The sequence below is a fragment of the Pavona decussata genome, unplaced genomic scaffold, assembly GCF_977016875.1.
Source record: "Pavona decussata unplaced genomic scaffold, jaPavDecu1.1 SCAFFOLD_1, whole genome shotgun sequence".
NCBI lineage: Eukaryota > Metazoa > Cnidaria > Anthozoa > Scleractinia > Agariciidae > Pavona > Pavona decussata.
The window spans coordinates 655737-668988 of NW_028145425.1; the positions used below are offsets into that span (position 1 = coordinate 655737).

At 39.8% G+C, this 13252-nt stretch overlaps 1 protein-coding gene across 2 annotated transcripts; it reads left to right on the forward strand.

Moving 5' to 3' along the window:
- The first annotated feature begins 1129 nt into the window (after positions 1-1129).
- Positions 1130-13038, forward strand: LOC146490123 (uncharacterized). Of its 2 annotated transcripts, none has more exons than XM_085113863.1 (8): positions 1130-1153; positions 1451-1700; positions 2245-2420; positions 3635-3749; positions 4707-4879; positions 6530-6742; positions 8170-8359; positions 9841-13038. In XM_085113863.1, exons 1-8 carry the CDS (start codon positions 1144-1146, stop codon positions 11342-11344), a joined length of 2631 nt encoding a protein of 876 aa, XP_084969989.1. In that variant the 5' UTR covers positions 1130-1143; the 3' UTR covers positions 11345-13038. The 2 variants fall into 2 exon arrangements, with proteins under 2 accessions (XP_084969989.1, XP_084976483.1); XM_085120357.1 differs by having other exon boundaries at positions 4707-4873.
- Positions 13039-13252: the final 214 nt, after the last annotated feature.

Sequence of the window (13252 nt, forward strand, 5' to 3'; positions counted from 1 at the left end):
AGTCATGAGTCATAGGCCACAAAATTTTCAGTCATCGATTGTATTGATTAGTCATAGATGACATCGATTAGTCATCGGTATAATCTCGTGGCTACACGAACCATTCATGTAAAGATTGATAACCAGAAAGCCATTTATAATAAATTATGTGGAACATAATAATATAATTGTAATCAATGAGTAAACGATGGATAATCAATAGGTAATCGATGAGTACTCGGTAGCATCTTAGTCACTGGAAGAGCGGATGAAAGGGTATGGTTCATGATAGAAATCATTTAGTGATTCTTCTTGCCGCAAATCGGAGGGTAAGTTGTTCCAAACAGTACCGCACCACCATCGCTAAAGCTGTTCTGTAGAAGTTAGTTCAAGACATTGGAACTCCGTAGCCTCTTAAAGGATACTCAGTTATGTCACTATAGTTTAAAAATAGCGCGCTTGCCTTCCTGTAGTTAAATTAACGGACAGTGATTGCCGGTAATTTCGGGTGCGGTGTAGGTTATCAGTCGATCACATAACTACTCTGAGCGAATGGAAGGACCAGCTCATTTTTTGTCAGAGTTTAAAAAAAATTCGTATTCACCTTACTTTGTGCAGCTCATCCCATTTCGGCTGTTTCTGATCACTGTAAGAACTCGGCTTTATAGCTGTTGAACTGTTGGTTGATAAAATCTGAAAAGTACAGCACGTGGAGAACGTCTATGCTTCTGCAAAGGAAGAGTTTCTTTATGGTGCAATATTTGCTTCAAATTCCAGAATCGGTTTTGCTTTTGTTGTCCAGTGGGGAGATATCTACATATTTTAAGTCATTCATTCTTTAGTAAAACGCAGAACCAGAATGTCAAAATGTTGAAGGGAACTGTACCTTCACAGCCTTTTGAACGTTGCTCTGTTTGCCTGAAAAAAAAAAAAAAAAAGGTTTTCCACAATGTACAACATATGAACATAATGCTACATGTAAGTAAACGTACCTGGTCTACTGTTCTTATTTATCAGTTTATGGAACACTTTTAAAAAATGTATTTTGTTCACCAAAGATTAGGGTCGAAGAATTTTCTGCTGTGACAAAAAATCCTCTGCACGCGATACGTGCATATCTAACGGTGTTTCCCATCGTCCATTGCAAGACTTGTCTTGGCCAAGATGGCGGAAGGTATGTGCAGTCGTCGTTCTGTATATTTGTCGTTTGTTTACTCCCAGTTTATTGCCTTTCATTAGACCAGAGTTGTTCATAAAAATCACATAAATATGTTACTATAGACTGTAGTTTTATAAGTGGATTATTATGATGTTCTAGCCATAAAAATTCGCGGTTTCTTCGAAGGTACAACGCTCGGCAACGAAAGTTGTGTGCTTATGCCTGTAAAGCACGTGCATTTAGCTGAATCGACGTTTATTTAAAATATTCACTTATAATTGTAAATTATTGTTCTTTTGGGTCAATTTTCAGTCGTGGATAAATCGAAAAGAGAAGATTCAAGCGTCCTCGCCAAAGCTGAATCGAAGACGGATCCTCCAAGCAATTTGTGCTGCTACTCACAACGAGTTTGTCACTTGGAGAAATTGAAAGGATTTGACTTTTGCCACAAGCATATTTTGGAGGATAAAGCAAGTCCATTCAAACCTTGTGACTTTGTTGCCAAATCGAATGGAAGGAGATGCCCTAATCCAGCTCCAAAATTACCTGACAAAGGAAAAAGGTGTGTGGGCTAATTGAAGTACAACAACTATAGATATACAGGGACATTAATTTTTTGCAAGTGCACTGTATGCCTAGCCTTTGAGCTTGTCTGGCAGCTTTTCAGTCACCAATGAACCACCAAGCCACTCAATTGCAGACCCTACTCATTATATGCTATACCTGTACATGTAAGTGGTCTGATAACCCACTGATCATAAGCCACTGACAGGTCTGTAGAACATGATACCAGAGACATGTACCGCTGCAGCACAACAAGAAAGCGATCTGAAATGCAACATACACTGTAGGTTGATTATGCACTGAGTCCTTCAATTGTTATGTTGAACTTAACTCAAACATTTGAGTCAGATGCCATGCTTTTGCTGAAATTAATTCTCCCATTGGTATTGGCATGGCAGAAACAGAACCTAATTCTGAACTTAAGACCTTAGTTAACCGATTGGGTTGACTTGCATGACTTCCCTCACTTATTTAACATAACATTTGCTGTCAGGAATGCCCAGAATCTAAGCTCAACAAAAAATTCTGTTAAAACATTTCAGTTTTTGCATCATTCACACTCGTAAAGCTGAGCTGCGTCGAGCAGTGGAGGAGAGAAGAAAGAGGAGACACCATGAAGGCGATGGTGAAGAAAGCTATGATGGGGATAAAGAAAAACGAAGGAGAACATCAAGCTCAAATTCTCAGAAGAGTGACAAACTTGATGGCCATTCCTCAGGTGAAACATAATAGCCGGTTTACACGGTATTCCAGGTTTCCATGGTTAGGGAAACGTCAGTGAAAAACATGATTTTTTTTCAAGGTCTGGGAAAAGTCAAGGAATTTTACATCAATTTTAGGGAACTTCTAAATCCTAATGCAAAGTCAGTTAAAAGTCAGGGAATTTGATTTTTGGCTAGCCACTGGGTTTGCAAAAGAGTTACCTTGATGGCAAAGGTAAGGTTGTTTAAAAAATAATCTGTAAAGGAGCTGATTTCTGACTGGCTTCAATGCTGGTTTATTGCCAAAGGATTTGTCTTTGGTGGTCAGTTTGAATTGGTTAGTGGTCTGTGAATAGTCAGGGAAAAGTCAGAAAAGTTTTTTATCCAGGTGAGTAGCAACCCTGGTGTTACTGCTGGAAATAATAATTTCTTATCAAATGTCCATTGTCTGACCATATTTGTAAATGACATAAGACACTTAGCTGCTCAAAATTTGGTATTAGACACATTTTAAAACATGATGTCACACTTCTTTTTCTTTATTTTTCCTTTATTCATAATACTCTCTCAACTATTTTATTCGAATAATAGAAATTCTAGCTATTATAGACCAAAGGAGTGCTGTTTTTTTGACCCAGTAAGTTGTCTATTTTTACTGCACATTAGGTTAATAATTAACAAAATGCTAATTTGTGAAAATGTCAAAAACACGTGGGCTGCAATGGGTTAAGTTAGAATTCTTAGCCAAAGAATGGGAATTTTGCAACTGCTATAAAATGCTCCACAAAGGCAAAACTCTGGATAATAACATTTTGCAGTATGTCTTCAAAACAAGTAAAGATTTGGCAGGACACAATCATGTTCTGCTAAGCAAGACAAAGTTCCAGTACTGTACATAGTTCATGACAAATGGATTTGTATCCTTGCAACCTTTCTATTGTTGTTAATTTTTTCATTCCCCTGCCCCCCAACCTGTGTCTTGATTCTGTTTTGTTTGAATGGTTGCCACACATCATGTCAAATTGGAATCAGTGTGTTCACCATTTTGGAGTTCATGTAGTTTCTTTACTGTTTGGGTGATTCCACCATCCATTTTTCATAACCAAGTCATGTAAGGCCTGAAGGATGATCCTTTGCCATCTATTCTATCCCCTTCCTTTGACACCAATTTGTGGGGGCAATCCAGTAGTCACTGAAGATACAAATTATTATCTTATCATTTTGTGTTCAGATGAAGAGGGTGTTGGTGGTAGTGGTGACGATTATCTGAAAGTAGACAGTGCATGGCATGGCGATATAGACAGTGATGCAGACTCTGTCGACAGTGAAGAGGAAGATCCCCTAAAGTGAGTATTAATGAGTTGAGTTTAGAGAACTATCCCTTACTTTATAGCATGTACGGACTGGAAAACAGTCATTAAAAAAGAAATTTGAACGCACCAGAAATCAACGGGACTAGGGAATGACACTGAAAGAGGTTTTTAGCCAGACTTTGAAAATGTTTGAAGGATGTTTTCAAAAGTAGATATCCACAGTAAAGCTGGTACCCTTCTGACTAAAGCCAAGCACTGAAAGCATGGACTGTCACAAAAATCAGATTTTAATTTTATGTCAATATACAGTATATTGCATCATAAACACAGACCCGTACTATACAAGGAACCTTAGCCTGGCCAAGCCGCCAGTCATTTCATTGTGAACACTGAGCTGTGAACATTGCAGAGTCCATGCGGCAAGATACAATAGAATATTGACAAAATAGATTTAAAATTTGTATGCATATTACATGTACCTTGTGAAAGAAGCTTGAGATTTGCTTATTTGTTTTTGCAGCTTGATTGTAACAATATATTTTGTCCAAAATATTCTTTTATGTAACAGCTAAGGTTATTTTTTCAAGAAATGTTTGGCTTTATTTCTTGAAATACTGATTTCACAATGTTTACATGTACAGCTGTACTTCCTATTTGCTCACTTTGTCTGCCATCATTAATGTGACATTGAAGCGGTACATGTAACTGTGTGACAAAAGTGGGGGGAGCTATCCCTTTTATAGCGCGGGTACCAGTTTATACAAGCTTTTTAAAGTTTTGTAATTAAAGTTTTATTAGTGCATTAAATTTTAGTTTTTCTTCCCAGGATGTTTGTTACTATCCAGTTTCAAAAACTGTTTCTTTCTTAACGATCCACAGAAAATAAGTTCCATCCAACACATTGGACAGTTTTGAGTTCCATGACTTAAGCTTATTTCACCTACCCTGTAATGAATAAATGAATTAATCTTAAATGAATCGTTTTCTTAGGCATGCTGGTGTGTGGACAGTTGAAGAAGCAACAAGGATGTGTCGGGATAAAATGATCAGGCTGCGTTCATTGTACATCGCCCAGTTCAAGAGATTACAGCACGTGTTAAAAGAGAGAAAGCGAAAATACTGCCAAGCTATACAGGCAGAAGAAGAGGAGGATACAGGTATAGGTACGTATAAAGGATGGTGCATGGTGCCTACTTTTGCTACTGTGCAAACGTTCTGTGCATCTCTTGATGGTTCGAGAAAAACAGGCGTTGTAACGGCGGTACCTGATAAAACAGTTATTTTTGCGCAGTTTATAACTACGCGGGAAAAGCAGATCTTGGCAAGGGTTATTGGATTCTGGAAAGAAAATTAGGGTCAAAAATCCGAGGGTAAATAAAGATATAAGACCATAGATTTTTCAGAGATAATTAAGCTTCAATTTGGGAAAAAAATTCTATACATTGTTTTGTATTTTGGTACTTCTTAGAATTATTGTTGGTTTATTATCTCTAAAAAATGTGTGGTTACCCCCCAAGTTGCTTTCTGGATTCCAGTAGCCCTTGCTACATGTAAGAGCTGCTTTTCCTACATAGTCATAAACCACGCAAAACTACTTTGGTATTAGTAGGCACCCTCTTTAAGTAGCAACTTACATGTAGTAGTAGAACCATGAAATTCTTCCTAGTTCAATATGGACTTATAACTGCCTACTGTAGTGAAATCTGCTTCCTTGGGAGTGCATTTGAAACTCCTTTAAGATGAGGCCCTTGAAGCTGTATTCAAGTGTCACTTACAAGAGGCTGGGGGATACTCAGGTATAATAATAGTAAAGTAGCTATATTAATAATTTTGGTCTGGTTGCTTGAAAGCCAATTAACATAAATCCCCAGTTAAAAGTTAACCAAGGATTTCATCTTGCTTGTTAACTGAGATAATAAATCATCTTCAATGTATCCATTTTATTATGTTGTAATTAATACTTAAACTTAGTATTAGGTATAGGATTTTGTAATTTACTGATGAATTTTTACCATGCATAAATAAAGTTTTTACATCACATCACAAACCCATGAAAGGTATTCACCCCTCCCCCCCCCCCCCCCAACTTGAACAAAGATGATGGCGATAGCAATGAGAACGCCACAAAACAATAGGTTTAACGAGCCAAAACAATCGGTCTGCACGTGTGTTTTAAATTTTGGTACATTTCTTTGTTGTCAGCAAAACAACAATGTGAAATGACCAATTTAAGGTTTGTAGAGAACGTGAGTACTTGACAGTTGAATTTTTCATTCCCCTTCCTTACTTGAACGCTGCTGCTATCAATTTAGTTCCCGGATACTTCGCCCACATTGTACAAGTTAACGAATTGGAATAAATGCAAAGTAGTGCAAGTAACCCGAACTTATATTTTCAAGCGACGTTTTCGTTGACATTACGGCCGTCTTGCTTAAATTACCTAATAAACTTGAGTACCCCAACCCCACTTATGTCCATAAATGCACCTAACCCTGATTTTCTGTACTTTGTATAAAACAGGCCTTTTTGTCATATGACTTCATGTTTGACAGAATTATTTGTGTTTTAGTTAGAGTTTAGGATAGGGGGCACTTTGTGATGTCTCTCATACAGTTCATGCTTCTCATTAGCGTGCATTTCTGGGCATATCCCCAACCTGGTGTAAGAGGCATCCACCAATGTCATGTTTGTACATGTAGATGTATGTCACAAGAAGCTCAACCAAGTGTCTGCTTAGAACAGGTGTCCATAATTATCACAGGTTTTACTATAATGGCGATGTTTACTTTTGTGTCCATACATTGTACTTGTAGGAGAGTGCCATTTGACACCCACCCAGCTACTTGGACATAAGCGTAGGCACGAGCGTCCAGGCGTTGAAGCTTTGCTACACAAGCAGGCTAAAGATAAGAAACAAGGCACAACCACACGGCCACTGGGCGTGTCCACTTTACGCTGTACATACTCCCCCGGGGGTAACAGATGCACTGAAAAGGTCTTGCCGCTCACTAAACACTGTATGAAACGTATCCTTTACATTTCAGTGTGTGCATTGAACGCTGTACCAGCTAAAGTCTGCATGGGCTGAAAAACTGGGCTGGCAATATATGGACCATTTTGACTGTAATTGATGTGATGACCTTACAGTATTTTGTAATTTATTTAATCTGAGAGAGATGACTCAGTTTTTCTTATTGTTTTTCCTCGTTATTATTATTTATCTATTTATGTATTTATTTATTTATTTATTTCTCTATTTATTCGTTTATTTATTTATTTCAATCATTTTAAGGGACATCTAATTAGCTAGGACTATTTAAAATTGAGATCTGACTACAAGTAAAGGAAGAAAGTAATTCAACAACAACAACACATTAAACACCAAATGCTACAAAAGACCATTACAACATACTTTTGAGGTGACAGAAATTATCCTTTGAGATGGCATTTATTTTTGAACTTGAATTCATCACAAATAGTTCTTGTATTGTGATGAAGTGTATACTGCCCAGGCCTTTCAATAATATACGGTCTTTGAATTTCATAACCCAACTAACGATTTGCTTGTTTTTACTGCCATCAATCATAATTACGGCGACAACCGACTGACCACAAAAATACAGAAACCGACAAAGTGGATTGCCAATCACAGTGCACGAACATGACCTTTTCACCCCGTTTGAGCCAAACGTTTTTGTTTCTAGGAGGTGAGCTGCAGTTATTGACGGCATAATGAAAAGCGTTACGGTTGGTTGAATCTTGAAATTCAGAGTCCGCATGTAATTCAAGGGCGCAGTAAAAGTATGCAATAGTTTTAGATTAAAAGTAATTCAATAGCTTCCCTAGCATTTAGAGGCTCTTGCGAGATCTAAGCACAACCGGTCACGATGTCTGGTGTTACATGCATGAATTTAGTACGTATCTTTAAAAGGACACTGTCACGGCGATTTTGTTGTATTTTGGTCAAAAGGGCTCAAGTATTTGACAAAGAACCTGTTTTATAACATGAAATTGTTCTTACAACATCGGGAAGAAAATATTAAGGTTTTTCTCCTAGGAAGAATAAACCACAATTAACTATTAGCGACTTCTCTAAAATACACAGGAAGAACTTGGAAAAATTGGCCAAATTTTTCAAGTTGCAATCCACTTCCATCCAAGCCATCCGCAGGCAAACATAACTGATGGTAGCTTCTGTGCTCTAGTATGTTTATTGTGAACAAAACTAAATCATTATTTTAACGATTCCATTGAAAGAAATATGTTTTTTGGCTATTCACAGTGACACTAAAAATAGTTGACACCGCCCCTTTAAACTCTCAGAGACCCCAGAGAAGATAAGGAAGCACAGGGCCATAGATTAGATTATACTACCGTACATTGTACACAACTCATGTAGCCAGTCTTTAATAATTTTAATATCTTGGTGCCCGTCTCCTTGACCCAACAGCAGACATCACTAATGACCCTAATCAACTGCTGTTTCAGAAGTGCACATTCCCCCCGAAGGGCGACAGTCAGTGTGAAAGGAATGTTGCTAAGATTTTTACCCACACTGCTTGTAGACTACACATGGAGCTACCAGCAAATATGAAAAGGCCAGACGTAAACAAGGACCTGCAAGATGCGACGGAAAGAGCAAAGTAAGTTTGGATTTGTAGATCAGAAGAATGTAAAGCTACGGGCAGATTGCTGGCAGTCTGACATCCACATGTAGCTTCCATGAATGGTTTCTATAAGATGTAACATTTTTTTTTTTCACGAATAATAGTAGTTGTACAAATTACAGCGGTTACCAACAACACTCTATCCACCGTCCTCAAAGAAGTCGGGGTGCTTACCACTTATAGGAAAAATCCGGTTGGTGTAACCGTTGCATAATGGTAAGGGATTTTCCAAATTCGACCGACCAACCAGATGAGATTGCGCTTACCAGGCTATCAGGCGTTTCGTCCCGCTGTAGCTGGAAAAGACCTGGAAACGGAGGATTCATGTAAATTGTAAGAAATTTTCCCCAGTTCCATTCCGAATGGAAAAAGAGGAGTACCTCTGAAGATACTCTGCAATTTCCGGACGGAATTTCCGGAAAATTACCTTAACCATTTGACTTCAAACCGAAGTTTCCGGATTTTTTAGCCAAATGGTTAAAGCCGTTGAACCAAGAAATTGACAATTTTACCTGGGAATAGAAGGTAAAACGTTTTTAAAAAAGATTTTAAAGCCAGTTGAAACTAACGGAAAAGGTGTTGTATAGACAGTACTGTATTTTTCAGTTTTCGCTGCCAGTGATAATTTGCTAACTTGCACCCGTCGCTGAATTTTTCAAATAAGGCAACTGGCTCATAACACGGTTGTTTGAAGAGGACCATCCTTCTGGGGTAGGGGGTGGGGGGAATCGAACACACCACCTATCTGAAATCTCATGAACGTTACCGACAAAATTTTATTGGCTTCAAAATTTGATTTCACTCAGAAATACTCGGCTAGCAATTGCTAGATAAACAAGAAAAGTTAGGTTTGAATCTCATTGTCATTTTTTACTGATGGATAGAAGGATGTTGTGCAAGCAGAAACCACCATCTGTTTGTTGGTTCTTGTTGGGGTATAGTAGTTCCTTACCTTGTGTCATATTAAAATTTAAGAGTTTTATATCCTGTGAAATAATCCCTCCTTTTAGTTTAAACTGGCTTGGAAATCAACTTTTGATAAAGTTTTGTCATCTCTCAGCATATAAAATTGTCAACTTTTTGCTCTGTTGCCCAGAAATCTGGTCAGAGTTCAAAATAATTTGAAAGGCTTTTCTTTGATTGAGGTCCACCAAAACACGACTTTATCCGCATCTTTTGAAGGCAGAGCCTCGCGTGTTATTGGTAACCGAGGTAAGAAGCCATTGAGTCATACCATACCATATTTGCCGTTTATTTGTAAACGATATTTATACACGAGTCATCAAACTCGCATACAGTTTTCAATGAGTAAATGGATACAATCCTAAACCGTGACTCATGAGAACAACGACAGCCGAGCTATTTCTTTTGTAATATCTTGGAAAATGAGATAATTAGTTGGGATATTTTGAGTTTTGAGAGTAACCGAGACAGAGTCCACATGTTTTGCTTTGCAGACTGAGAAAAGCCAGAGCTTTGGAGCAAGATGACAAAGTTGATGTGCCAGAAGCTCTTCAGCAGAAATCAAGTGCTCTTGTGCCTCCTGCGACCAGCAGCCAGACAGAGGAGGCAGTGCCCACCACGCCCCAACCAACACAGGCTACAACGTCATCGCATTCTTCCTTGCCAAGTGACACTTTATCCACTGGCTCAGAGAAAATGGACATTGATAGCCATGAAGGTAATAGTGAATTATCAGTAACTTCGGCTTCAACGACGACATCTTCTGCCAGCTCAATTGTTGCTTCAGTCTCCGCCTCCACCCCCGCCTCGGAGAGTATCTCTCCTGGCTTGGCTGCTGCTAGTCTTGTGGCGGTTTGTAGCAGCCCTCAGATACCACTGCAGGGGACGCCTTTGGCGAGCATAAGTAGCACAACAACGCAGGTGGCAGACTTAAAGTCTATGCCAGGTACCAGTACTGAACAGCAAGGGATTGATAATGTTTCCTTGGAGAGTAGTAAGAGTGATGTTGATTCTAAGGTGGCTGCTGCTGTTGCTACTGGAGAAGGCAGCGTAAAAGGTACCAAGGAAGAGGAGGAAGTTGATCAAAAGAGCACAGCCTTGAAGCCTCCAGAAATGACAGAGAAAGGGCTGAGCTCGCCAGAGAGTGACAGCGCCACAACTGGCCAGACGGACAGGACAGGGTCTCTGACAAAACAAGTTGAACAGACAGACGAATCAAATGTGACAAAGGGAAAGGAAGAAGGCAGGCTTCCAGCGTCTTTGTCACAGACCACAACCCAAACTGTTCCTCAAGGCTCTTCTCAACGTACTTCTCCAGCTGATGCCTCGCATGAGACATCCAGCACTTCTTCAAAGGTAGTCTCTCCCACGGCACTGAAAGGTCCTTCTGGTAGCACTTCGCAGGTTACCGGAAAGATTGCCTCGTCATGTTCATCCAACACCTCAAGGGTGACGTCACCCGCTGCTGTAAAAGTAACCCCGCAGGACTCGTCTGATAACCTTTCAACAGTTATTTCAAAAGGTGCCCCACAAGGTGCAGCCAACATCTCCACGAAGGTCACTTCATCTGCATTGATAAAGGTTTCCCCACAGGACTCCTGTGATAACGCCTCCAAGATGTCCTCAAAGAGTGCTCAGCATGGTGTCCCAAAAGGTGAAGGTCATAAAGCTCCATGTGCTTCCCAAAGTGTCTCTCCAGTCCCACACAGTTTTGCTAAGCAAGCAACTCACGTGACATCAAGCGGTGTTGTTCATCCATCTCAGACGACAGCGGCGAGTTCTTCTGCTCCTCAGCCGTCTAAAACCAAGCCCGTGATTAACAGTGAAACACAACGTCCCACCGCTGTGAAACCTTTCCAGCACTTGCCGGCAGGAATGACTGCGTCAAGCTCGAAGCAGTTCAGTGCAATCACGTCAGTTATAACCAAGGAAAGTAGCAAAGACCCAAAGACAGATCCGGGCAAGACCCAAGATCAGGGCGATTCAGCAAAGCTGTAACAGTGCTAAATCTGTGTCAGTGATACAAATAAGGTCTCCATGTGCAAACAACGGAAAACTTTTACAAGTAGAAAAACTTTGACTGTTTGTTGTTTTCTACACAGAAAAGATAAGAGCACAAAAAGAACTGTTGCAGAGTAAAACGCGAATCTCTTGGGGACCGTTCATTTTCACCTCCCCCACCCCTCCACCTGGGAATTAAGTTTTCGGACTACCCCCATCCCCCCTCCCTACTCCCAGTCTCCCTCCGCACATCAAAAAAGGAGGGGTAGAAAATTGGGTTGCAGTTTCACACTAAGTTCAAAACAATTTTGTTTGTCATTATTGGGGATTTTTGATAACAATCAGCCTATCAAATTTCTGTATCTTTTTACCCGGCCCTCCCTTCTTTGAAGCCAATGTTCTGCACACAGTTTTCCCCAGCTGATTTAAAAAGTGTTTCTCCATAATGTGAATTTGGAGGAGACATTTCGAGTAAGGCAAAGAAAAGTACCAAAAGTTATAAAGCAAGTGTAGGTGTAGTGAACGTAAACACATTGTTTGATGATGTTATTGATGTAGCGTGCGTCGGCGGTCGGCTTCGTCTACGATGCAGCTGTTTCAACCTTGTCCGAGGCGCCAAATCATTTCGCTAAAATGGCGGGAAAACAGGGGCTCAGGGTTTGATGGGTACGTGGATACCGCGTTCGACCAAAGAGAGACACCCGGTGACGAGGTACATGCAGTATCTCTTTGTAGCTGCTAAAAGTCCCGATTCAACTCCGTAGATGATGGCTAATGTAGAGGGTAGGCTTATCAGGTTTTATTCAGCCATGAATCAAGGTACCTGCCCACAGAACAACCAGATAGCAGATCAATAATTTACCCTTCTCCAAAATGGCCGAAAATTCAAATAAGGTAAAATTAAAAATGTATACCAGCACAAGAAAGAGCACTTTTACTTAAGTAACCTTGCAAAGTTTCAGCATATGAGGTGTAATATCAGCTGAGAAAATGTAAGTTGAAAAATGAAAACTTTACAGACGTTTGTATGACTGGGGGTATGACTTATACCCCAAGTCATACAAGCGTCTGTAAATTTGTCAAATTTCATCTTACATTTCCTAAGCTGATATAACACCTAATATGCTGGAACTTTGCAAGGTTACTAAAGTAAAGGTGCTTTTTCCAGTGCTGGTATCAGTTTTTCATTCAATTCAATTTTAAAGGCTGGTTTCCATATGATCGCAGATCGCAATGAGGTCTGCGATCGTCTGCGATCATATGGAAACCAGCCTTTAGATAGAACATGGTTCTATCTTCTGCGATTGTGATCGCAGACCATCGCAGAAGTAGTTTCCATATGATCGCAGACGATCACAGACCTTATTGCGATCTGCGATCCGCGATCATATGGAAACCAGCCTTAACTCTTTCAAATCTGTTGCCGCCATTTTGGAGGAGGGTCTATTGTTTGTCTTTCAACCCTACCGTAATAGACACTTGAGAACGTCAATTGAACATTTAAATTCATATAGCTATTCAAGTACTTCGCGATTATTCCAATTCACCCAACTTGTAAAATGTACGCGAACTATCCAGGAACGACATTCAAGTTAAGAAAGAGAATGAAAAATTCACCGTCGTGTGTTCACCTTCTACACAAAATCTTGAATTTTGCAGAGGACGGAAAATAAATGTAGCAAAGTGTGCAACGCGCGTGTGGAAATAAGCCAAACTGATTGCAGGGGCGGGCTAACACAACAGCAAAGGGATTGTTTAATTGGGCCAGTATTTCAATCAGTGCCACTGGTCTTCTGGCACGTGCATTTCTTGACCAAAAACCGTGGACTTACCCCTGGGAAAAAAGTCGATTTTTGGAAGAATAACAAATATTCTTTTAAAAACTTCCAATCGAATCAGTGTGTC